The sequence below is a fragment of the Pieris rapae genome, chromosome 17 (assembly GCF_905147795.1).
Source record: "Pieris rapae chromosome 17, ilPieRapa1.1, whole genome shotgun sequence".
NCBI classification, from domain to species: domain Eukaryota; kingdom Metazoa; phylum Arthropoda; class Insecta; order Lepidoptera; family Pieridae; genus Pieris; species Pieris rapae.
Genome location: NC_059525.1, coordinates 7645332 through 7670862, shown reverse-complemented (window position 1 = coordinate 7670862; position 25531 = coordinate 7645332). Strand labels below are relative to the sequence as shown.

Below are 25531 nucleotides of genomic sequence, written 5' to 3'. Positions count from 1 at the left end.
AGGTTTTACCAACTCGTATGCAGCAAATGCCCTTGTTAGTGATTCCATGAATAAAAGGGTTCACAAAATTTCGGGTAGGTACTACGTAATTATAAGGAACGGTACACTAACTAATTATTGTACCCACATTAACGCAAAATGTAAAACGGGATTCGCCTATAATAGGAGGTTCTTCAATTCGTATCAGCGTCGAGACACTTATAATTAACTGAAAAAGCTTAGAATGAGATCCGAACCCACGGTGTAATTATTTTGAAAAGCGATTTGTCAATATCGAAAAATGTGAATCGGCTATAAGGAAGTCTCAAAGCTCGTAAATCTAAATTGATCAATCGTAAAATCTCAACGCAATTTTGTTTTCTCTTTTTGATGATTAACATCCTCGTATTTTTAATATTGAACGTGCCAAACGGTTAAATAATATTTTTAAAGACGCGCTCAATGTATCGTTTAACTTTCGCTAGCAATATATGTATTTAATTGAAGTGTAAATTTTTTATAGATATATATATTTTGCATAAGATGTTTTTGTAGACATATTGAGTAATTTATCCGTAAAAATATTAATCTTATATCTATAAAATTCTCGTGTCACAATATTCCATACTCCTTTGAAACGGCTCGACTGATTCTTATGATTTTTTAAATGTATATTTAGTTAGTCTGAGATTCGGCTACTATCTTTATTTCAAAACCCCTAGGTTTCACCACCACACCAAGGTTTTTTTATTATTTTGTATACAATGTTTTTTGCTATTTTTATGATACATCATACAAAAATACATACAACCCTCAATATTCATTTACCCTCTACGATATACCCTTATTTAAATTATTTTTTTATTAACTTATTTTAATTTAACTTGAACCAACCTAACCTAACCTAACATTGTCTGGGACGGCATAGCAATATGTTCCATGTTGGCATACAGTACTAAAAAGTAAAATCACATTAAGGAGAAACGAAGTTCGCGGGACATATTATGTATTATATATTTCTGTTAAAAACTTTTTGTATTATTTTGATTTCATGAGTTTTCAAACTTTTATATTTTTATTTAACATCACAAAGCTGCGTAAAGGTTTGACGAACAAGTTTGATGAATGTGTGAGAACAATGGCTCATAGAGGTGCGATTGTCAACATTGATGTTGTTCTAACCTCTAGTGTCGAAGCAATTTGTTTAACAATATGCCAACCGAAGCGTGGTGCTCAATAAGAAAAACGTTAACTATTGTACGTGACTAAAAACTAGTGGAGATTTTCTTGCCAGTTTTTTTCGTCCGCTCAACGCCCTTGATCTGTGAACTAATATACTAAGTATACGTAAATAATTTCGATTCTATTGATTTTAATCGTTCGTAATTTTACCTAGTAACCAATTTGAAACAATAATGTTCTATCTGTGCGCCAAATTACGATGTTCAAAATTGTAAGATAAAGGCGGCTAAAAATTGTATCGATATAAATTGATCACAAACAGTTATAATACGTAAAATAAAACATTAAACCATAAAAAATACTTCATCAAACTTATGACAGGGCCTTGGAAAAATCATACTCGTAGAAAGTCTAGACCAAATCATAGAATACAATACCTAGTTATCGATAAATTTGTTTGTAGAAGCCCTCGCACGATTAGGGCATAATAATATATTGACATCGCATTAGCCTGCTCTAGCTGATAGCTGTTTGCACTGATAGTAGACTTAATCAATTGCTCTGATTGGGTAAACTGCTCGAACGCTAGATAAACTTAAGCGGAAACTTCCGACGGATATTTAGACATTTATACTTCATATTAAAACTCAATTTCATATCTCACTAAAGTTATCTAACTTGCAGTGTTAACACAATTTGTAAAGATTACTTTGGATTTATAAACCGATTTTTCATACGTAATAAAATGAAAAAAATCGCGGAAAAAAAGAAGCCTAATAAAAAATGAGCCTGGGTTGACAAGGCTATTCAAATGCTAGATTAATATAAACACTGGCCTACATATTTTTTTCTCATCTACGCGCATCTTGCGGTGTAGACTTCTTTTTTTTTCAAAATTAGGTTTAATAATTTAGATAAATGTAGCAGAGTCTTATCAGAGACTACGCACTGATTAATGAAAATAATTTATTAAAGCTGTGTGAGAGTGCATATCACAAATTAATTCGCGAATAATCTGCACTGCACAAATGCTGTATTCTATTTATTACACTGTAAAATTTTAAGAGGTGCACTCACCATTTACTCCATTCAGAGCGAGTAAGCGTATTTAAACTTGTAAGCAGAATTAAAACAAGTGCTTGAACGTGTGCGATATGTGTTCTCTACAAAAGTATTTTATGATATGTACGTGGGTAACACTGAAAATCTTTAAAACTGGCCAGTTAGAAACATTGCTAATAAAAACTTTTTCAATTTCAATATAAGGACACTTTGGTAACCTAATGCAGTATATTTGTCATTTGTCATTTGCTTTTGTGAATTGGCGGCAAATCTAAAACTCTTGTTAGACATGAAAATTAACCTAACAAGAGAAAATTTTCGGACAATAACACAAATACAAAGATTTATCGTGACTTTCATTGTGGGCTTACTCAACCCCCCCTATTATAAAAAAAGAAACCATACAACTACACCAACAACAACTACCAACTAATATTTAATCATTGGCTATAATCTTATAATTATTACTTCTTTATTTTTCAGAACTGCTCTTGGACACACTTAGAACCCACCAAAAAGCGGCGTGCGATGAAGACATGGTGACGCTGATTTGTCCGAGAGGCACCACGATCAGCATCCAAGTCGCGCAATATGGTGCCGCAGCATCACAGAGCTCCTGCTCCCCAGAACTCACGGAGTACCAGCCTGTGGCTGTCGAGGTTCTGGGAGATACCAGCTGCACTTGGCCAAGCGCTTTGCAGGTGTGACCAATTATTATTACTTAAATGGAGTATTTTTAGAATTCTTGAGGGAGGCCCCGACATGTCCTAACGGATCCGGATGATCCAATCACGATAGCTAATGACAAATTAAAAGCCACCCGCGGCAATGAAAAGTCAAAATCAGATTAGGGTAAAAAACCGCCTTCACCGGTAAGTCATGGATCTTTAATTCGTGCTTCGCTCGCTCCAGTGAGCTTCTGACTTGGGCCTTTACAGCGAGATACCATTAGACAAATAAGCTTCTAGAAATTCATGTATTAATCCTATGATTGACAGCTTTTGTGCGTTAATCAGCAATTACTAATCGGACCTCAATATGCAATCTGATATACATTTTACAATTTCATAGAAAATTAATCCACATGAAATAGCGGGCGTTATGTCCTGACCGCAAAACGCAGTACAAAACAACAAAATTTATACGAACGTAAATGGGATGGATATATTTGCGGTGAATACGAGTGTTTATTAGATCTACAAATTTAGACAGCTATGAATTATTATTTTGATAATTGCTTCTACCCCTATATATAATGTAAATATGATAAAATGTAAATAATGTTTAATCAGTATTGTTTCACTAAAATAGTAAATAACTTATCGATCACTATCGAATTCTTCTCCTAACATATATTATGAAATTTTGTCTTTATTATATTTTGTATACATTTTTAATTGATTTATATTACTTTTATTATTTAAGTTTAGCCCTTTTGTAACTATTATATGCATACAGATGTTTTTCTTCTTTTTCTCTAATAGGGTTGATTGGAAAATTGGCTTGAAAAAATCCTTGAAATTTTTCAAATTTTTAAAACGTCGAATTAATGTCGCCCCCGTATTTTTATTTGTAGGTTTCAAGGAAACAATTCAATATGTATTTAAAATTGCCGTGTATATGTGGATAATTGTTAAAGTCAAAAGAGTATTATGCGTAACTTTAACTAAAACTATAACTAAATTTAAATTAAATTAGGAACTAAAGCGTGAAAATCCCCAAACTTTCTCGTTCATATTATTAGAGAAATTGGATTTCAATTAGTGCTATTTAGTTAAGCTTAGCAAACTAGATTTTCACAACTCAAATGTGATTAGCTTTTTTAAATATTATGGGATATTCTATCTTGTTATAAAGCACAACCCATTTTTATCTTTGTTAATTAGTTTATTCTTTACAAACAACACTAATTAAATTATATTCTTATAGAAAATGTCTAGAAAAATGCTCAAGGAAAAAATACATGTTCACTCGTCTTAAAGTCTGTTCTGAGTGACGTGTGTTTTCTTCTTTTCTTAGTGTCCTGTATTGATATTGCCACATACATCAAAATCTTATAGAAAATACTACACAATATAGTATGTACATTTTAAGTGCGTATCTACGATACGCTAAAATATAACGATAGCGAGTAGTATATCGATTAGATTGTATTCCTGTGATCTAGAAGCAGAAGCTTGATGTTTGATCAGATCTCGACAGATAGACTTTTATAAAAATAATCAAACAAATTAGATCAGATCTAGTCACATATAAATAAAAATCAGTTTACAAGTATCTGTTTAGATTTCCACCTGTATCGGTCTCTTCAGAATCCTTTAGGCAGTGTCAGGTTAACATCAAACTGCCAAATCCAATAGTCGCGGTATTTCGATCAGGGATCATGTCCCTACCTACAAGATGGCAAATAATTATCAAACAAAATGGTACCTACATAGTTAATGTAAACAACATATATTTAAAAAAAATAAGATTATGCGAAAAGTATTTTCTAAATTATTTTGAACATTGTCTGTTTTAGTTATTTTTAATTTCACACTTCATGTCGTCATGTGTAAATTAACATTATTTTTTATGATTTGAATTTGAATGTCGCATAAAGTTGCAACCTGTATTGTTAAATTAGCATTTGTCCTTTGTGATTGTAACTAATTGAATGTTACTTTGACTAAAGCTGTGTTAATTACTTCATATAAAGCCACCAACTAATAAGCTTTACATATCGTCAACATTAAATATGCTATTTAATTTTGTTGGTAAATGTCAAACACAGTACACTGTTGAACAACGAATTATAAATATTATTTACAGAGCAATCGGGAGTTGCTACTACAATTTTTTTTAAACAAAAATTAATTTTAGTTTAAAAAAAAATTAAAAATTAAAACTTTTATTGTCTCTCAAATTTTTACATCAATAAATGAGTATGAGACAAGCCCCGTAAGTAGTCAAGAGACATTTGTGTTGGGGTTGACTCGGTTCTTCCCTTATCTATACAAATTCTAAAAATAATAGTTTTGGTGTGTGTATGTGTGCTTGTGTGTGTGCTGTGTGTGTTGTATTGAAATTGAATTTTCTTTTGTTATAAAATCTAACTAAATAAAGTTACATTAAATAAATATGGAAAGCAAGATCTTTAAAAAAAAATTTTTTTATTTATTTACACATAAACAATAATAACAAATAAATCTGAAAATGGAACAGGCAGGGTTGTTTCTTATTGGTTTCTTATTATATTAGACAACGCGTGCTAAAAGAGTTAAGAGTGTAAAGAAGAAACGCAAAATAAGAATCGGAAGTAGCACGAAATGATTACAAATATTAAGTTAAAGACCGGCAACGCACTCGCAAGCTCTCGGCATTGAGAATGTCCATGGGCATATCACTTAACACCTGCCCATTTGTTCTATAAAAGCCCATGAAAATGCATTAATCTATATCGAATATGATTATGTTTGCTCAGAATCGGCATACTAACTTATATTTGCAGTACTCCTTGTTGCAGACGGTGGTGGAAGCTTGCCAAAAGAAACGCCAGTGCAAGTTCCATACAAGTCCGAAGGCGTTTGGCGTGGATCCATGCCCTGGTTCTAGAAGATTCGTCGAAGTTGCCTACAAATGCCGACCATGTAAGTTGACAAAGAAGAGTGTAATATGTGGTAAACCTTCAAATGAATGTGTAGTCTTTCTTCAAGGGGAATCTTTGACCTGTCTAATCACTGATTAGCCCGAAGGCCACACTGTCTAAGATTAAGAGTAACGGTCGGAATAACTTGGTTATCTTGTATCAGGATATGACGTCATCGTGCTTTTAGCCGTAGATCGTAGATAAGTTAAACAAAAGCCTGTCAACGTGTCCACAAAAACGGGTGCGATGACTCCCCCTTCTTTTGGGCATCCCTTTCGTTTGTTTGAGCAGTGTAGGCTTAGTTCAGCGTGCGACTCTAATGCCTGAGATCGTAGGTTTGATCCCCGGCTGTGCGCCAATGGACTTTCTACGTACGCATTTATCATTCCCTTGAACGGTAAAGGAAAACATCGTGAGAAAACCGGCTTGTCCCAGACCCAAAAAGTCGACGGCGTGCGTCAGGCACTTGCTATCAGATTAACAACTGATCATGAAACAGCTACAGAAATCTAAGGCCTAGACCTAAAATGAATGTAGCACCACTGATTTATTTAAGAAAAATATATATATGCTGAAAGAAAAGGCAGAATTCGGGTATTATTTTATTATTATTCTATTACTATTCCTTCCATGAATAAAAACCCATCATTATTTTTATCTACGTAAAACACACCTGAGTTATATAAAGAAAACGTCGATGAATCAATTGAAAAAATAATACTTATATAACCGAGTAAAATTTTTAAAATGCAATCCACTAGATCAAATAGAGAATATAAATAGGCTATAGTCGCTGCTTAAAATTCATCTCTATTACCACTCATTACGATTGCAAATCCCGCAGACGAATTCCGGAGCAAAGTGGGCTGTGAAAACGACGTGCTTCATTTGAGCTGTAACCCACACTCCCGGGTGGCGATATACTCCGCACAGTATGGAAGGACGGAATACGACTCGATACAATGCCCTCAACCTCGAGGGATGAAGGAGGAAAGTGAGTATTTATTTACTAAGCGGGAATTCTTAATGGATTATTTCGTATTTGTTAAACATGATATATCGTATATATATATTATGTTATACTTCTAAATCTGTTTACTTGGAAATAAAAAATTATATTGTATTGCTTTTTCAACAGCGTAAATATGATTTGCAAGAAACAAACGAACTGTAAAAATAAAATAAAAGAAATTAAATTCAAATTTACGGTCAACGAGATTAAATTATTTTTTTAATGCTAAAAAAATTCTTAATTTCGTTAGTATCAACTACATTTTTTACTACTTATTGTTATCTATACTTATATTCTAATATTATTAAGAGGAAAATTTTGTTATCACACAGAGACTACTGGAACGATTGCAAAAATTACATCACCATTAAAAAGCTGCATTTTACTGAATAATATAGGTATATAAAAAAGCGCTCCGTAATGCAACAATATGACCCAAGGTGGGATTTTTTTTCCATACAAGATCTGTTAACGTGTGTGCTGGCGAAACTATTGATGATTAAATGAAAAAATTTTGTACAATATTATAGAACCTATTAATTTGTTCAAAAAAATGTTTAAATGTGAGCTCAAAACTTGATTTCAATACATGTAGAGTATTTATAAATCAACTAATGTCGGACGTAAATTATGTTACGAATTAAAAACAGTATTATATAAATATTCTTTGTAAAGTAAAATATGTGTATTGATTAGATTATGAATGTAATTGCGGAACTTATAACCTGAAAAGAAGTAATTTAAAATGTAAGTAAATAAAACTTTCTTGTTAACAACAATAAATGTCTAGTCCATATTAGTAGACTATCCACGACATTGGTATCTACGCTGGTGTAACCGCGAGCCATTGCTAGTATTATTATATTAAAAAGTTGAAAAACTAATTTGGTTTAATGCACAAGTTATTTTGTGTTATTTTAATATATTGTGTTAGTAGCACAAAAAAAATATCAATTTGTGTTATCAATTAGATCTCAGCGCCTTAGAATTGAGCAATCGCACGTTTACCCACTTGTCTATTAATATTGTCAAAATTACCAAAATAAAGCAACCATAATTGACTTACAAAGTTACAAGTAAATTTATTCTCAAATTAAAATAAAAGTGTTATATTCAAAGACGCCTGTTAAATAATACTCTAATTAGGCATAATAAAATATTTTCTCAAGCGGTAAAACATCAAGAAACAAATCAGTTTTGCAAAAATACCGGCTAATATTATCCTTGAAACACTCAGGATCTTGATAAATAAAGTAATTCAAAGTAATGGCTCAACAAGTTTTCCGTGCATAATTTACGTAAGTACACGGAACTTTTTAGGTTAAAAGGAACTTGACGATATCATCAAAGCAACTCTTTTCCGATCCTTTACCAATCATGAAGATAAAATCCTTATACATCTTCCTGTACGTTGAATTATATATGTAATATTAAATTATCATATTTCTATGTAAGACTAGTATTATTGTTAAAAATTTAATGACGTGGAATAAGTGATACTTTGATGATTGGTTCCAAATGAAACGTATTTTATTTAATTACTAGCTGACCTGGAAAACGTCTTTTTGTCATGTATAGCATTTATAATAAAAAATAGGGGTTGATCGTAGAGGGTTGAAAATTTAGGGTTATATGTATTTTTAATGCTGTGTACAGTTGATAAAAACATAAAAATTAATCTAAAAATTTAAAAAAATATTTAGGGGTGGACTACCCTTAACATTGAGGGGGATGAAAAATAGATGTTGTCTGATTCTCAGACATACCCAATATGGACACAAAATTTCATAAGAATCGGGAAAGCCGTTACGTAGAGGTTTAACCACCAACACCGCGACACAAGAATTTTATATATAAGATTAAATTATCATATTTTTAAGTAAGACTAGTAATATTGTTAATTTCTTGTTCAAATTTAATGACGCGGAATAAGTGATACCTTGATGATCATAATATGTTCCAAATGAAACGTATTTTATTTTATTATTTGTTGCAGCCTGTATGGAGCCTTACGCAACTGAGACAGCAATGAGGGAATGTCACGGGAAAAGACGCTGCGTGCTATCAGCAGACAGCAAAATGTTTGGAAAACCTTGCAGGACGGGAAGCAGGACATATTTGAAAGTTGTTTATACATGCGGTGAGTATTTCTTTTAGAATATAAATAGTAAAATCATATTTGGTTAATAATTACCTGTTAAAGCAATATAAATAAAGTTATCAGATATGTTACAAGTTGATAAGCCTAAATGTGTGCGCTCACCACTTAGGTATGAAAGTATGAAGATTGTGCTGAACGAGAAAAAGGATTTTTATAAAATGATTTTAAAAAAATTATAAGAATTTTTTTATTGAAGTTGTCAGTCGTTTCGGTATCGAAACGCACTGTGAGATGTTGCTAAAAGTTTTACGATTTCCAAAAAAATTCGGTTAAATTCATCATGGTAGCGTTATTACCATTAAAATACTTTTTAATAGCACAATAAAAATCGCGGGAGATACGTAGCGATTAATTGAAAATTTTAAATTAAGAACACAAAACATCGCAAAGTATTAGACTTAACGGAATATAGATTAAACCGAACAAGTGTTTAGGAATTTTTATTGCTATTTTCGCTTGTTTTTCTCTTGACCCATGTCTGTTTAATATCACCGGATAAAGGAAGTTCGATACAGAAATGCTCTCGAAGCCTTAAAGTACACAAGCCTGAAATAAATTGTTGTTTACAACACTTCGACACGAGTTTACGTCAAATATAAGGGAAGAATTTGATATGCTCAGTTGAAAACGAGCGACCACCGCTCTGAAAAAAAAAAATTTTGTAAAAAGAGTTTTTACGATTTATTGATTGACTTTTGAAAGTTTAGATGATACGTATGATATTATAGTGTAGAGAGAAAAGTAGCGGTAGCAAATAAAACACCTCATAAGTTGTTTTGGAATTTATATATAAAAGCAGAAGCCCAATTTGTTCTTTTCCTTGTCTGTTACGTATTATTTATATGTTGTAATGTAATTCACGTGTATGTATGTAAAATTTGTAAGATGATATGAATTTCTTTGTTTTTAAGATATTGGCTGAGTACTTTTTAGATGAAATGATAATGTCGTCGAAATAATTCAATTAATATTGTTACCACTGTGGATGTAAAAATCTATACATATATAAATGAATCCCTATATCCCTTGGTCACGGCATTTTGGTCGGACCGATTTAGCTAATTCTTTTTTTTGTATTTGTTATAGTCAGGAGACGGTTCCTATGATATAAAAAAATAAAAAAATATTTTTTTAGTGCACATCACCATTAGTTCAGAGCTATCACGACATATTTAAACTTCAATTAAATATAGAGTTTTGGCAGGTTACGATAGACGTTACTAACATAACACTTGGTTATAAAGAAGAAAACAACAGTTTTATTAAATTTACAGATGTCCAGGAAAAAAATGTTGTACATCATAAACATTTCCTCTGAAATATTGTTTCAGATAATTATACCAATTCGAAACATTCATAGTTAAAATGAATTGTTGAATTCATAGTTAAGACGGGACAGGGGTTCTAGTCAAGAGGGCTTAACAGTAGTGTATGTAGAAAGTCGAAAACTAAATTTGTATGAAAATGACAGCTACCAACTGTCGACACTAGCTATCATTTTCATACAAATTTAGTTTTCGACTTTCTACATACACTACTGTTACGCTGTCTTGACTAGACCCCCAGGCCAGAAAAGGACAACGTCTATCGGGTCCGTCACTCGATAAAAATCAATCACACGTTGTTAGACATCGAAAAATAAGCCAATAGGAATCTTAAATTCCGATGCCAGTTATTGGATGTTTTGAAACATATGTGGCCAATAACAGTTTAAATATAAAAATAATAAGTATCTTCATTTCTATCAACTACGTCAACAAATACTCAAAAACATTACTACGAGTAATTTAAATGATAACAAACATTGTCTAGACTTATACACCAACGCAATATCCCATCATATTTGCCGACCTTTAATAATTTAAATATATCTTTGAATTTCAAATAAATTCGCAAAAATATTGATAATATGACCTAGTTTCGCGATATCAATATAAAAATCAAAGTTTATCCGTCTTGAAGTAGTCTTGTATACAAAAGCACTTAACGTAGCACAACTTTCAATAAATCGCACAATGTTCTCCAACTTAAACTATGTTATAATACTTTTAAACTTGCAGAGTGTGTTCAAACTTTTTCTCCATCTGTTTATAAGCTGCTGTTTATTAAGACTGCAGACTTGGTGCAGTGGGCTTTTTGCTTTTTAAACTTTAGATACTAATTAGAATGAATAAAAATTATATTAGAATGCATCTCCCTTACACAATCCCTTAGTAATATAGCCTATATTTCATTCCAAAATTAATAAATAAAATTAATATCAATGAGACAGTCTGCTAGCGTATTAAAATTATATTATGTTCTATCTATGTAACGTACCTATATGGAAATTATTCATATATGAATTATTTATCGTTATCCTATGCATGATGTAAACTATAATACATAGGATACAAACAAATACAAAATAATTAAATTCCAGCGTTTGAGACCAGTCTAAGATTGGATATTTCTAAATATTCTTGTGTGTTGTCGCATTTATTTACTTTATTTATTTCTTACTTTCATATGCGATTTATTATGTTTAATTTTCGCTTGCAAACAGATATGAAGCAATTTCAACTAAACCAATAATTGAGACGAAAATATCCTTTTTTAATATCTTCCCTTGTCCTTATATAGTCTATTTATATGAAACGTTAACCGAATGAATCATCAACTCAAGGCAACACAGGGGTGAAAACTGGTTAGCTGTTCTTTTTATGACAAAAATAACTAGAAACTTTATTGGAAATTCCCCGGCTTATAATAAATACCCGACATATTCATAGGTTATCGAGATAGTTTTGTATAAATGAAATATTGGTATAAGGTTATGTTTAAAGTTCGGTTAACGCCCATAGAAAAGATAACTTTGTTTATTGATCACTGTGTTAGATAAATCTTTCCCCACACTGCTGCACACACTACCAAATCTTAAACTCGAATATTTTTGCCGACAGTGTGAACTAAAATTAAGCCATGGAGGCGTTTGAGAAACATTCAGTCCGTCATAGTCGTAGAATAGTGGACGGATCTGACAAATTGTAAACGTTACACGGCAGCCATTTCAAAATAATATAATCATGTCAGTTTTTGTCAAAACTGTTAATTTATATTCTGTTATTATGAAAATTGGCATACTAACAAACAAAAGGGATGGTTTTGAAAAAATAATAATAATAATAACATTAAATTACATAATTTTCTAGAATCACATGTTTCTATAAAAAAACACTTTACCAACTGATTTATGTGTAAATTTGAAACACATGCATTTTTTAATGTAGGCCTAAAATTTAGTCATATCAAAAGTTGTATCACAGTATGATAAAAAGTCGATGTTGTATTTTTCAAATCCGACATTGTTCCACGATCATGACAAGTTTGTTTTGTTTTTTTAAGTGAACCTTCTTTATTTTCTAAAGAACAGCAGGCAAACGGGCAGGAGGCTCACCTGATGTTATGTAGTACAACTTCACCTATATTTCATGACTGGATGTCCTCCACGGTCCGCTTCACGAGACATTTTCTTTTGCGACCTAGTCAGCTGTGTGTCTTTAATCACCCCCAGCTGGGGGTCTTTCCTGGGAGATACAACCAACCAATTCTTTAAAGAAAGAGTTTACTCCTTCAAATGCTGGCAACGCACTAAAGTGTGTGTCCATGGGCTGCGATGACCTTTTTGGGCGTCTTATATGTAACATATATGCATTTATAATGCTATGTAATAATATCCTTCATCCCGCAACATTAAATAAGTAAATTTTATTACGTTAAATAAAACTGTTAAGAGATTGCTTGCAACTGAATCGTTTTTGTAACAAAGATATTTAGGCGAATCGTAAAATAATACTGAAAGTTAAACACATTTTATGGTAATACCCAGTTGTTAAATATTTTGTAGTTTACGACGTCATTAACAACCAGACTGAACTTTAGCAGTAAAACAATTTTTTGCTTCGCGCTTCGAGCGAAAAGTGCCTCTCAATAATTATGTTTATGACGTTCAAATTTAAATATTAGTTTTGTCTTTTCAAGCTTAAATATCGGATTTTTCTACCCTGTTAATATGTTGTACGCCCGAACCCAATAATTAATCCACGATCTCAGACCGTGACAGTCCATCGATCTCCTATCTGCAACCAATAAGTAAACCATTTTTGGCGACGTATAGAATGCAAATGCTCTTTACACTCATATTTGATTATCAATATAAATAAAATAAAACCGTACAAATAATAATAAAATATAAATGTATATGTTTAAATTATATCAAATGGCTTTATAAATATTTTTAAACTTAGTGTAGGTTACAATCTTTAGATAGGATATTGGCACAGTTGAACTGTTATTTTCATACACAGGTCTATTACTGACATCGATCGGTTATTGTTACACTTTTATCAGATGTCTATCTCAGATGGACAAAAAGGGATTGAGATATGTTATTGGGTTTGGGCGTATGTCAGTAATAATACATTATTGAAAGCTTGGTTTATGGCATGCCCGTTTCCTTAAATAGAGGTCCGGGGTTCGAACCTACGACCTACGTCATGAGAATGGCATGCTGAAGCGACTATCTAACATCTTTCCAGTGTAAAACTAAAACTCTTAGTAGTAGAATTTATGATTGAAAAAATTAGATGAAAACCCGTAGGTAACGCAATTGTAAAAATCCAGTCCGCCGGGCGCCGTAATACGTGACATAAAAACCTCCTCAAGAATCGTGTTCTAGTCTTGTTCAGACTTCTCAGCTCTCAGTTATCTAGTTAAGCTATCGATTTTACTTGTGGAAAAATTTCTAGAATATGTTTCTCACAAAACTCCTATACGAATATAATTCATCCAAAATACGTACGTATATAAACAATGAAACATGTTCCATTAAAATCCCAGAGAACATAAAGAGACTCGCTTGTATACAAAAATCTGTGATTATTGTTATTTTGTATGTTTCTGTGTGTGTTTTGTCAATAATAAATGTTATGTGTATGTCGAAAATCTAATAAATATAAAGCACAACTTTGGTCAATATGATTATTGAGCTTTCCTAATACTTACGACACCATGAAAGGTCGAGTAAATATAACGTATAAAATAAACAGAAACCCTTTCTCAGTGAATACAATATATCATTCTCTTCGCTAAGTGACTGGTTATTTGAGACTCCGAACGTCCGCGATAATTGAGCTGGCGAACAAGAATAGATGTATAGAGTTGCAAGTCAGTGCGTAATAGTTGATAGAAACGTATGGGTTACTAAGAAAATACAATATATGTATTTTAATATGAATTTCGGTGCAAATATACGACTCCGAAATTGTTTTGATGTCTCATAAATGTAAATATACAAATGAATTATATATAAATATACAAGTTACTTAGTGGTTAAACTTACTATTCTCAAATTATTAAATATTCGGATGAATTTAATTATATCATCATCAGACGTCCATCAAGTATACATCCGTCTTATCATAACGAGCGTTTTTTGCCACCACTATGTGGTACCAGCTGCCCACTTAAGTATTTCCGAACTAAATTCGAAGCGTACAATCAAGCAAAAAAATCGGTTGTCTGTAAAGTTGGTTTCCTGACGGCAGTTGAACGTGACGTCATAAGAAAATACTGATGGAATAGTTGCATATTTCAAAAGAAAAATTTAATTTAATTTGTTTTATAGATATTTTGAATGGATATAGAGGAGGTAAATGGAAATCACAATTGAATTGATCAAGTTACATTTATTTGTACGCATTAATACAATTATGTCAATTTTTTAACGAACGACCGCTGCCGAGTGCCGATTGTGCCGCTTTGTCGCTCGTTCCTCGCTCTCCCTTGCACTTTAAGCCTTAAATGGAATGCCTCACATCGAGAATTGGTACGATATTTTCTTGATTTTTACATTATTTTAAGTAATTAAGTTTGTTTATGGAACAGTTCGGAACCCTAACACAGGTATTTTTTACTTAAAAGGGTTTCCATATACACTTTGAAAGGAAGATGTACTTAAAATGAATAAAGACTTTTTTATTATATTATTATTATAGTCCTAGGACCTAAGTCGAATTGGTTCGGAAGCACTTCAGTTGGCCGCTGAAAATAAATAAAATTCTCAATTAAAATCCATCTCTATAGATTTGCATTTACATTTCGATCAAATTCGGCACTAGCTTTGCAAGCTCTTAATATCACCTATATAATTTCAAGCATATAATGGAGCCATAACGATATATCTGTACCGGCACCAGCCAAATTACATCGGATTGGTTAAGCGGTATGCTGAGGTGAATTAACTGAGCATTGTTCCTCTCGGCTTTGTGCCTTACTGACCAATGGGATTTGATCCCAATCAGGTTTTGTAAATTCGTTGAATATTCACAATAGACTCAGCACATTACACATTTTATATAGATGCACCAACTGCAGAGTTTTAACTAAGCTACGGAAGTTCAGAAACGCGACAGAAAGTACTTGAAACTCGTAAATAATTGAAACATTTGTTAAAATAATGCTGCTGTCTAATTTATTCAAAATTCAAGGACTATAAATAATCCTTTTCCAAAGAAAGAAAGAAAGAAAGAAATAACTTTATTAGACACAAAATACAATAATTGTTTCTATAAAGTAGAGTGCTCTGGCCCCCACACTAGGATTCCCTGTGTTGTGGGCAGCCAGTCTCTTCCTTTTACATCTAAACGTTACTTAATTAATTAATTCTACTTAACAAATTTATACCTTTTCTATTTTTTTACGATAAGAATGTTTTCTGTGTTAGTATATGACAGCTTAATAAGATATTTTTTGAGTTTTTTAGTGAAAGTGTGAAGTGTGATTTTTGAAAAGTTAGTAATAATTTTATTTTTGATAAGGTGGTTAAAGATGAATGGACCTCGGAAGGAGAAAAAGCGTTGAGCGAAGAAAGTGCGTTTTTTAGGATGCTTATATAAAGGTTTGCGTTTGGTTAGATTTGGTGTAGGGGGTGTTTGTTTCCAAAAAAGCCTGCATATTGCCATTAAATAAAGTTGTCTTACAGTTAGGAGCCCTGCTTCGCTGTACAATTTTGAGGTTGAGTATCGGAAAGGTTTACTGAAGGATATTTTAAGAATGGCCCGTTGGGTGCGCTCAATTTTCAGCATCGAGGACAATGCCGCTCCACCCCATACCGATATGCAGTAAGATAATATCGACTGGCATAATGCAGTATACACTATCTTGGTTGTATGTGGGTCAGAAGGTTTTCTAAGGCGTTTGAAAACATTTATAAGTTTGCGAACTCGTGAACATAGATAGTTTATTTGAGGGCTCCAACAAAGCCTTGAATCTATAATTAATCCCAGGTATTTGGTTGTTTTCGTGGGCTCCAGGAGAGGACAGTTACATTTGTTGCAAGGGTTCAGACATGAGTGTAATTTAATAGGGGGGATAGGGTTTGGTTTGCTGGTTTTCGAGATGTGAAAACATATGTATTTGGTCTTAGAATCATAAAAAAATCAATACTTCAGATATTTGATTTGAAAACTTGGTTGGTAAATGTTCATTGATTTGATAATTTGTCTAGACGTGGGTTTGTTTTTGAATCAGTTGATTCATATGTAGTTTTAAGTGATTAATATGATGTCAATAACAACCACTCAAACAATCAGATTAACAAACATTATTAAAAATACGTTGGTCATAGATGCTATCAATAACTGACGCGCTCGAGTTTGTCCATGGCACAGTTTTTTTTACATTTTTGAAAGTCAAGAAAAGGTATACATTACATTAATTTTTTTTCTTATAATTATCTAAGCTTCGCCACCCACCCACCGGTATGTATGACGCTCTATTTCCCTTTAGCACCGTGGGCTCTCCTACTATCATATTATATCAAATATTTTTTTCCGCTTTTCTTGGCCAAAACGTTTGGGCGTTTAGTAACGTTTATAAGTTCTGTAACCTGGGCGCTTAATCATGATGCCTTAACAGTAGTGTATGTAAGTCGAAAATTAAATTAAATGTGTATGAAAATTTGTCGACACAAACTGTAATTTTCAAAAAGTGATACGTCGTTATGAAATTATCAAAATGCCCACTGTTCACAGTTGAACTCCACTAAACGAGCGTTTTTGTCGGACGGACTAAACTGTTCATAGGAAAATTTACATTTAGCGTACCGAAAACTTTTTATCTATATTTTTTTTATTTAGAGTTGTAAATTCATTGTTTTACTTTTTTTTACTTGATTTTTATTCAATTTTGGGAAGTAACTATTTTTCGTTGGTAGTAGTAGATAGTTCAGTAATTCATTTATATTTATATTTCATATCAACGACAGAATGAACATGAAAATACGCACTAATGTTCGCGGTCTTGAAAGAGATCTATTGCTTTATGACGGTCGAATAAATCCCAATTTAGCATCGTGGGCTCCCCAACTAAAATGCGACCTGTGTATTTTTGAGCAATTTAAATCTTAAAGCCATATTTGCTAATTGTATAAATTATCAATACGTTATTAATAATATTCACATACTTTGACGGTGTACAGACATATTTTTTTTACAACCATCAAAATTACACAAATCCTTCAAGTCCTGTTATTTAACATTGATAGCGGATTAATCTGTTTTCACGGACAGATTGAAACCGATATCAGCTAAGTCACGTACGCAGCAACATCACTTAATACTGTAAAAATAAAAGCCACTTAAACCGAGCACCCTAAAACCCAAATCGCCCAACATCTAAAATTAAAGTCCCTTTTTTGCTGCTAATGGCCTTCGGCCAATTTGAAGCTCTATTAAGTGGTTTTAAGGACTATAATCTGTTCTCAGTGCCTCGGACAGTCTTGAAGGAGAGATATGAAAGTGCCCCTGAAGAGGATGAGGTAGCCCATGCTGCCTACCCACTTGAGCACGAAGAACTAGGTAAGTGTATTTAAACATTCAAAACAAGATTTTAAAGATATGAGTGAACGGAACTGTTTTGTACTAACTTCAAAAGTTCGATGATGATAAGCAGGCAATTAGGTGAAATCGTGATTATTAATATGTAAAATTGGTTTACACCCCAATCAGAACACGGCATTTCTGTAAAGAAAGTTATGTATGGGACTATATTCGTCTATTTTATTTTACATTACTTTTTCAGCAATTCCAATTATGATGTATTATTTTTTAATAAAAAAGCGTTATATGCTCTTGTCTATAATAAAGTATATACTGTTGTATCTGTTTTTTTGTAAAGGTGTCATAATTAATATTTTGATATTAATTATGACACCTATACTACACAAAAATAATAGAGAAAGTAGTTATAGTTAATTTATTAAACGTTAAATAATTCTCTCTATAGGGTTTATTATCTTGGCGGGTCAAAACAAAGAAGAGTTTGAATCGATCAACTGAGTTTCATAAAGGAGACAAAATTCCATCGAACATTGTTATTTGTAGTATGGAATGCTTTGTGATAGAAACAATTTTCATGGAACAAATCACACAAGATCATATTCCAAGCCGTAACATCTTAACTTCCAGAAATTAAACACAGTAATGTAATGTAATTTGTGACAGTTTACGATTGTACAAAAAAATCTCCTGAGCATGGCAAACAACATTGTTTTATAGGAACTATTAATCATTTAAAAGCAATACCTCTATAAGAATAAAAATATTTATGAAAAAGTTTTATTTAATGTTTTAAAATAAAAGCTGAATTTTGCATTCACAACACAAGGATTACAGAAAACTTGTGCAAACAATACTCAGTGTTACTTAAGATTTGCATACAATATTATATTTTATGCTCGCGCAAATGTAAAAATACATTCTTTAGGTATATATCGGTAATCCCCTTCATCTATGCAGTTTGTATTAATGTAAATATTATTTATATTTTTCAGTCATTATATATTAAAGTACAGGTGCGTTTAAACTCTAAAGATAGGCTAAAATAAAAAAATAGAATTAGATGTCACGCTCTTATTAAAATTATGGTTCAGATATTATATTTTATATCTTTTGATAGTTTTCTCATCTTGAACATTGCTTTTAATCAAGTTTACTCTTATAAATTCCAAAATGTTATAAAGAATATAAAAGAGTTCTCTAGCTTATGTTCATTGCTAGAACCCATTTTATATTGCAGTGTATATAATATTTATATTAGAAGTAATTATACATTGTGTAATATATAATGTTTTATATGCTCTAAATAAAATTAAACCGCTCAGAATATCTATACGAAATACATTATATTCATATTGTTTGTTTGATTCGATTACAAAAACAACAGTCTGGCAATGTCTGATGTATGAGTAAAAAGCTAACTCCATTTGCTTAACAACACTCTAGGGCGAGGTTTCCGAGATTCCCCTTATCGATACGAGCATCCCGAAAAACTATTGACGAATGAGATTCCAACATAAAAGAATTTAATATTTTTGTGGGCTTCCTTCGTGTACGTACGGCTTGAATTTAGTATATGTAGTAATTTTCTTAAGCGAGTATGGATTTTCTTTCTATGTGCGCATTTAACATTTGCTCGAAAGGTGAAGGAAAAAATCGTGAGGAAACCGACACCTCTTAGACCCAAAAAGTCGACGACGTGTGTCAGGCACTGGAGGCTGATCACCTACTTGCCTATTAGATTTAAAAATGATCATGAAATAGATTCAAAAATCTGAGGCCAAGACCTAAAGAGGTTGTAGCGCCACTGATATATTTTATTTTTAGTAATATTCGCAAGACATTTGTTTACCTATAAAACGTGGGATTGATTTGCTCCAGCTCAAACAATTTGGGTAACTCAAATCTTGGCGATTAAAAGGAGTGGCGGAAAATTTCTTGTTCTCCTTACGCCATAAACTTGCGAACTGGTAGGAAATGTACATTAAGAATCAATTTAACATCTTTTCTGTTGACGTTTATAAGTGTACTTGGTTACCTATATGAATAAAGTTATTTTAAGTTGAGATGAGTGGACTATGAAAAGTACCTTATTAGTTAAGCAAAACAACGAAATCTTCAAGAGAAAAATCACACACAATTTAATCCTTCAATATTAAAATTTCTCATATAAATATTTTACTCTAACACGTCGATAGAAGCTTATATTTTCAAAGCTCGCTTTAATCCTCTCATAATTTGTTTCAGTAGTCTTATTGATTTCCTTGCTTACCTCCTCTGGATTACGTCTGCGTGAAAATGGATTAAGGGATCAAATCTCAATGCTCTTAGAAAAATCATTTTCTCCTGTATAAGAGAGCTACATTTTTATCTTTGGAATTAATAAAATAAACAAACCGTTCTGTTCGATATAATTATTTAAAAAATAGTTTTAATTAAAATTTATGACGTAAACAACTTTTATATCGCCATTGCTTTGAATAATACAAAAATAATTGCTTTTTGTTAATCTCTTCGTTGGGGATATTAAATTTCGAAGTTATGATAACGTTTTAATAAAGGTGTTTCCTACTCTATGGTTGAAACGAAAATTATTATTGAACACTTGTATTTGAAATACTGTTCACTGAATAGGGATTAAATAGCTTTTAAATCTCTAAAGATAAAAGTAATTTTAGTTGAGTTAAACGTAGATTAATCAATGAAACTTCTAAACTATTTAAGTGATCGTAATACTAATTTGATTCAGTTTAAGAATTGGCGATTAAAAACAGTGGCGAAGAGTTTCTTCCTTGTTCTTGCCTGTTCTACGCCCTAGATTTGCGAACTGGTGGTAATTTAGAATTAATTTAACATTTTTTCTATTAACGTTCATAAGTGTACTTGGTTACCTATATGAATAAATTATTTTGAGTTTGTATTTGAATCTGGATATTCGTTAGTAAGTGTTTAATGAAAAAATCCATCAAAAACTTTTTATGAAAACGTTACTGTTAAAAAATAATCCACGACTAAAATAAAGGGTTTTTAAAACGCGAAACGCATTCTCTCCTTATTGTTAAAACGTAATTTTATTTCACGGGTTTCATAGATGGTAAAAAAATGTGTCTAACCTCAGTAAAAAAAAATAAAGTCAAATTTAATACATGTTATCCACCACAGTCAATATTGAAAAATACTCGGCTTAAAAACTTATATACATTTTGAGTAATGTTTGAATTCCCTTACAAACTGATTGCTAAAATGACTAATACTACGGCTAGAATTATAGTGATAACAATAAAACAAAAGAATGAAGTAATTTGGTCACACGTTAATAATTCCCGGCAAATAAACTGGCCAATGTTTCGCAAAGGCAGTTTTCTTTTACAAAAACGACCGAGATGGAAAAATTTCTCCACTACGCAGTCTGTCCAACCTAACCAAATCATACTAGATACTCAACGCCCGGATATCATAACATTTTACTTTCAAAGGAAATTTCATAGACATGTTTTGTTTAATCAACTAGGTTTTTCACTGTTTAGAAGAGCAAATATGTTACAATCACCTCGGGCGGTAAATATTTTTAAATAATTATTGAAATATATTTTATAATTATATTTTTTAAATAGAATCGTTGTATTGTTATCCGTTAGTAGCCGGATTACCATTTAGTTAATAATGACATAATATATTTGATCATTTCCATTAAATTAAGGATTAATCATGAATCTGTAGGTTATTTAAATAACCACGTAATGATTTGGTATTTTATATAAAATTTATAACAACATATTTTGTTTTAAATGATTGGTGTAATTTCTAATGATATATTATAATCTGTGTAAGTATAAGTAACGCTGGAAGTAAATATTTTTTAGTTAAAATTTGGCAAACATTTCCCTATAACATAAATTAATAAGACTTTACAATAACTATACTTATACATTACGTTTTACGTTACGTTACGTTTAAAATTCCAAGTTTTGGTACTAGATCAGTATCCATTGACTTCTTGTATGATTTTGGAAATTCTCAGAAATTTCATTGAAAATTATTTTTCATAGGTACTATGGGACGAATGTTTTTATGAATGTTACGGATGCTAGCTTTATCATGAATTGTATTTGTTCTTTGTCAACAGATGAACCGGGAGATAGATGGTGGGGAGAATCAGCTGTGCCTCCAGCGCCCGCTGTTGCAGCAGTTCCACCACAGAGGCCGCACTCCCCTAACATCACCAGAGAGGAAACATCCCCATCACCCCCTGGACAACATTTGACTAAGAACAGTATGTCATGACGTTTAATAATTCAGATTATGAAATTTGAAGCAAGCTTAAATTCCAAAAGCGGGACAAGAAATTATTTTATTTTATTTATAAAGCAATTTGAGTTTCAATATAAAAAAATTCACATAAAATACTTATGTTATAATAAAAATCAGAAATGATATGATTTCACTCGCACCACGAATTAATAAATAAAAGGCAAATGTATTTAAAAAATAATGTCTTAATTAATCTACCAAAATCACTAATTCAATTGTCACTGCGTACTGCCCTTGTCTCTAAGCCTTATATATTTTCTAGATCTTGATCATTTTAAGGAAAATAGCCTGTGAATATTTATAAGAAAACACGTATTGAATCAATGCTATTCACTTTTTAAAACATCCTAAATATCTGTAATATCTCATGCTCTAGAAAGTAACTAGAATTTGCACATATATTTTTATTGCTGACGGCTAAAGATATCACAAACAGATTGTCGAAGTTATAGGGGTTCTATCCCAAATACGCAAAGTTGTTAATCGATACAAGTAATATAGATTTACGTGCCTCGATTTTGGGGATAAAATGACGAATCTGATCCCAAACAGAACCGCAAACGTGCCTGTTAAATTTACAAAGTTACCCAAAAAACGTCCGACTTGAATTTATAGGATTTTGTTTATTTTTAACAAATTGCCCGTAAATGTTTAAATTATTTTTACCTTTAATGGCTTTAATAAAATCGTTTACCTTGCGCCGTATCTCCGAAAAAGTCCATCTATTTGTAATTCCGCTTTGAAGATTTCATTGAATTTACAACATAATTGAATATCGTAAAATAGACTGGAGATTTTCTGCGTTTCTGTTTGTTTTGCTACAGATAGTTGAACAGTAATGTTTGAGATTGCGTAGTATTTGATCAATAAAATATACCTATAAAATATGTATAGAGGCTAGACACACAAAAAAGTCATCTTTTCATTTTGATGCCTAACATTAAATTTAATTATTTTTGTAACTTTTCAGCAAGTGAATTCGACATTATGTATTTATACATAATCGGTGGAGTAGCTGCCATCATTTTACTATGTGGAATCATTGGTGTAATACGCTGCATCATTCATAAACAAAACGCAGACCAGCCCAAGGGCCCAGACGTGTCAGCTACAACTGACATCCCCAACGGCTTCAACGACAGCATATCAGAAGTAGACAATGACATTAATATAACCAGTCTATCTGGGCCAATCGATATGACCGATTCAATAAAGCAAGACATCCAAATCACCAACCTAGCCCTTAGTCCAAAAATCAATAGGTACGTCGGTCGTCCGGTACCTAACACGTACCCGCACGTAAGCAGTAACATGTATGGACAGGTCGCAGAATTCCCTATTGAAATGCCCCTAAGAACTATGCCACATGGCACATTAGGTCGTGGAGTTGCGGTCAAAACTCTCCCAAGAGTTCAAGTGCAAACAGAAACAGATCCTAATACGAGGAGTTTATATCGCTATTCCAATGCGCAATATTATTTCGGGTGACATCAAGATATCGGCCAGTGTTCGGATGTATCGAGGACTTACTGTTTCTAGATCGTGTAGAACATATTGTCCTACTTTTAAATACAACTGTGATATTAATTGAAACTTTCCTATTGTGTTGTTCTCAAACTGAAGACACGGAAAAGTTCTGTTATGTTGCAACTTTCACATTAGATTCTTTACTGTTGCCAACTCTATTTGCTTCCAGTACTTTGTGGACGCGACGGATCTATTTTATCAACACGATTTAGTTAAATTGTTGTTAAATATAGGTCATATTCTTATTACAATTGTTAAATGCTATTATAAATAGTAACTCGTTTCATGAATTGCCAGTTAATAAAGTTTCATGTTGAAGGACCTTCTCTGTTCAAATCATTTTGTATAACTGTACAAAATTATTTTAACAATGTAAAAAATGTCTTGTTAATAGAGTTTGCTTAAAATATAATAAATATATTACTGGTCGTTTATATAGGTTCTAGTAAATTATTTATACTAAAGAAATATCAAACGTGGTGCCTATTTCGTGTCTTCTAGTTAGGGAACAATTATTGTATATTGAATATAAGAGGTAGATAATTATTAGACTGAGTTTGTTTAATCCTCAATTATTTAATAATATTAGAACTAAAACTAGAAATCTTTTGTTTAAAAAAAACATTCGATGTTTATATTATTTATATGATACTGCATCTTCTTTTTTTAGTGCTGTCTTAACATATGAATACCAAATATTTTATGTGATATTTAAAATTTCTTCGTTCTACGCTTTTCGTATACTTCACTAACTGAGAAATGACCTAATGATTAAATGCCTATGGTAATAAAATATACTAAAAAGTGAATAGTAACGTCTCGCATTAGAGTCGATTTGACATTAGACAGATAACAGTTGACACTTAATACTCTATGGACGGTTGTTGGTGTCAATTTTTTTTCACAAACATTATTTTGTAACAATGATGTCGGAAAAAACCAACGCAAAGGATAGACTAAGCTGTACTTTATTAGCAGTGTGTAAAATTCGGAGCTTCTATTCCGAATTATTTATTTGTTTTGGAACTATACACCATTGCACACCCTAATGGTTTTACGAAAATTATGTGGCTTATTTAAAATATGTTTTATATTTGTTTACCTAAGACAAAACCAAAAAGTTCTAGCAAATAAGTAGTAATCGAATTGTAAGAATTATAATTTTATTTGCAACAATTTGCAAATTAGTTATAAATAAACACAGCGAGTGATTGTTAGTATCGATGTATGTTTGTCCATATCGTTGATTTAAATGAACTCATTATATTTTTAATCAAAATAAATGATTTTCACTGGTACTTTTTATTGTTTGAATTCTTAACCTATATTCTACGCTTCTGGTTTGAATTTTTTTTTATGTTGGTAGCAAAATAGCTAAATAATGCTAATCTAATTATTACCATCTATCTATAGTTTTTAAGAAAGCTGAAAGGCACAATGTTCATCATATATCAATTTAGTTTTAATAACATAATAAATAGTTTAATTGGTTTCAATTATGATTTGACATTTGCGTATAATATACGCAATATTATTAATATATTGCGTATATATGTTATAATATTTACCACTTCCAAGGCAAAAAAAGGATTTTTTTATAAAGCATTTATGTTAGTGTGCCAAAATTATTTCATTTAATTATCGTTTGAAGATCTTTTATGAATTTAGTTAAGACTGATAATCAAACTACACATGTGATCAGTCCCTAGGAAACATATGAAATTTATATACATATCAAATGACATGGCAATTGATATTTGGCTACTCTTTATGATTTATATATTTATTATTTA

General features: G+C 31.7%; 1 protein-coding gene across 1 annotated transcript in view; it reads left to right on the top strand.

Moving 5' to 3' along the window:
* Window positions 1-25022, top strand: part of LOC110999538 — a 60216-nt gene extending 35194 nt beyond the window's left edge. Inside the window, exons 3-9 of the mRNA XM_022268634.2 lie at window positions 2707-2924; window positions 5714-5852; window positions 6696-6845; window positions 8860-9003; window positions 17829-17921; window positions 22027-22173; window positions 23182-25022. Of these exons, the coding sequence (XP_022124326.2) occupies window positions 2707-2924; window positions 5714-5852; window positions 6696-6845; window positions 8860-9003; window positions 17829-17921; window positions 22027-22173; window positions 23182-23699 (1409 nt within the window). The 3' untranslated portion in view covers window positions 23700-25022. The remainder of the gene's footprint in view (window positions 1-2706; window positions 2925-5713; window positions 5853-6695; window positions 6846-8859; window positions 9004-17828; window positions 17922-22026; window positions 22174-23181) is intronic.
* Window positions 25023-25531: the final 509 nt, after the last annotated feature.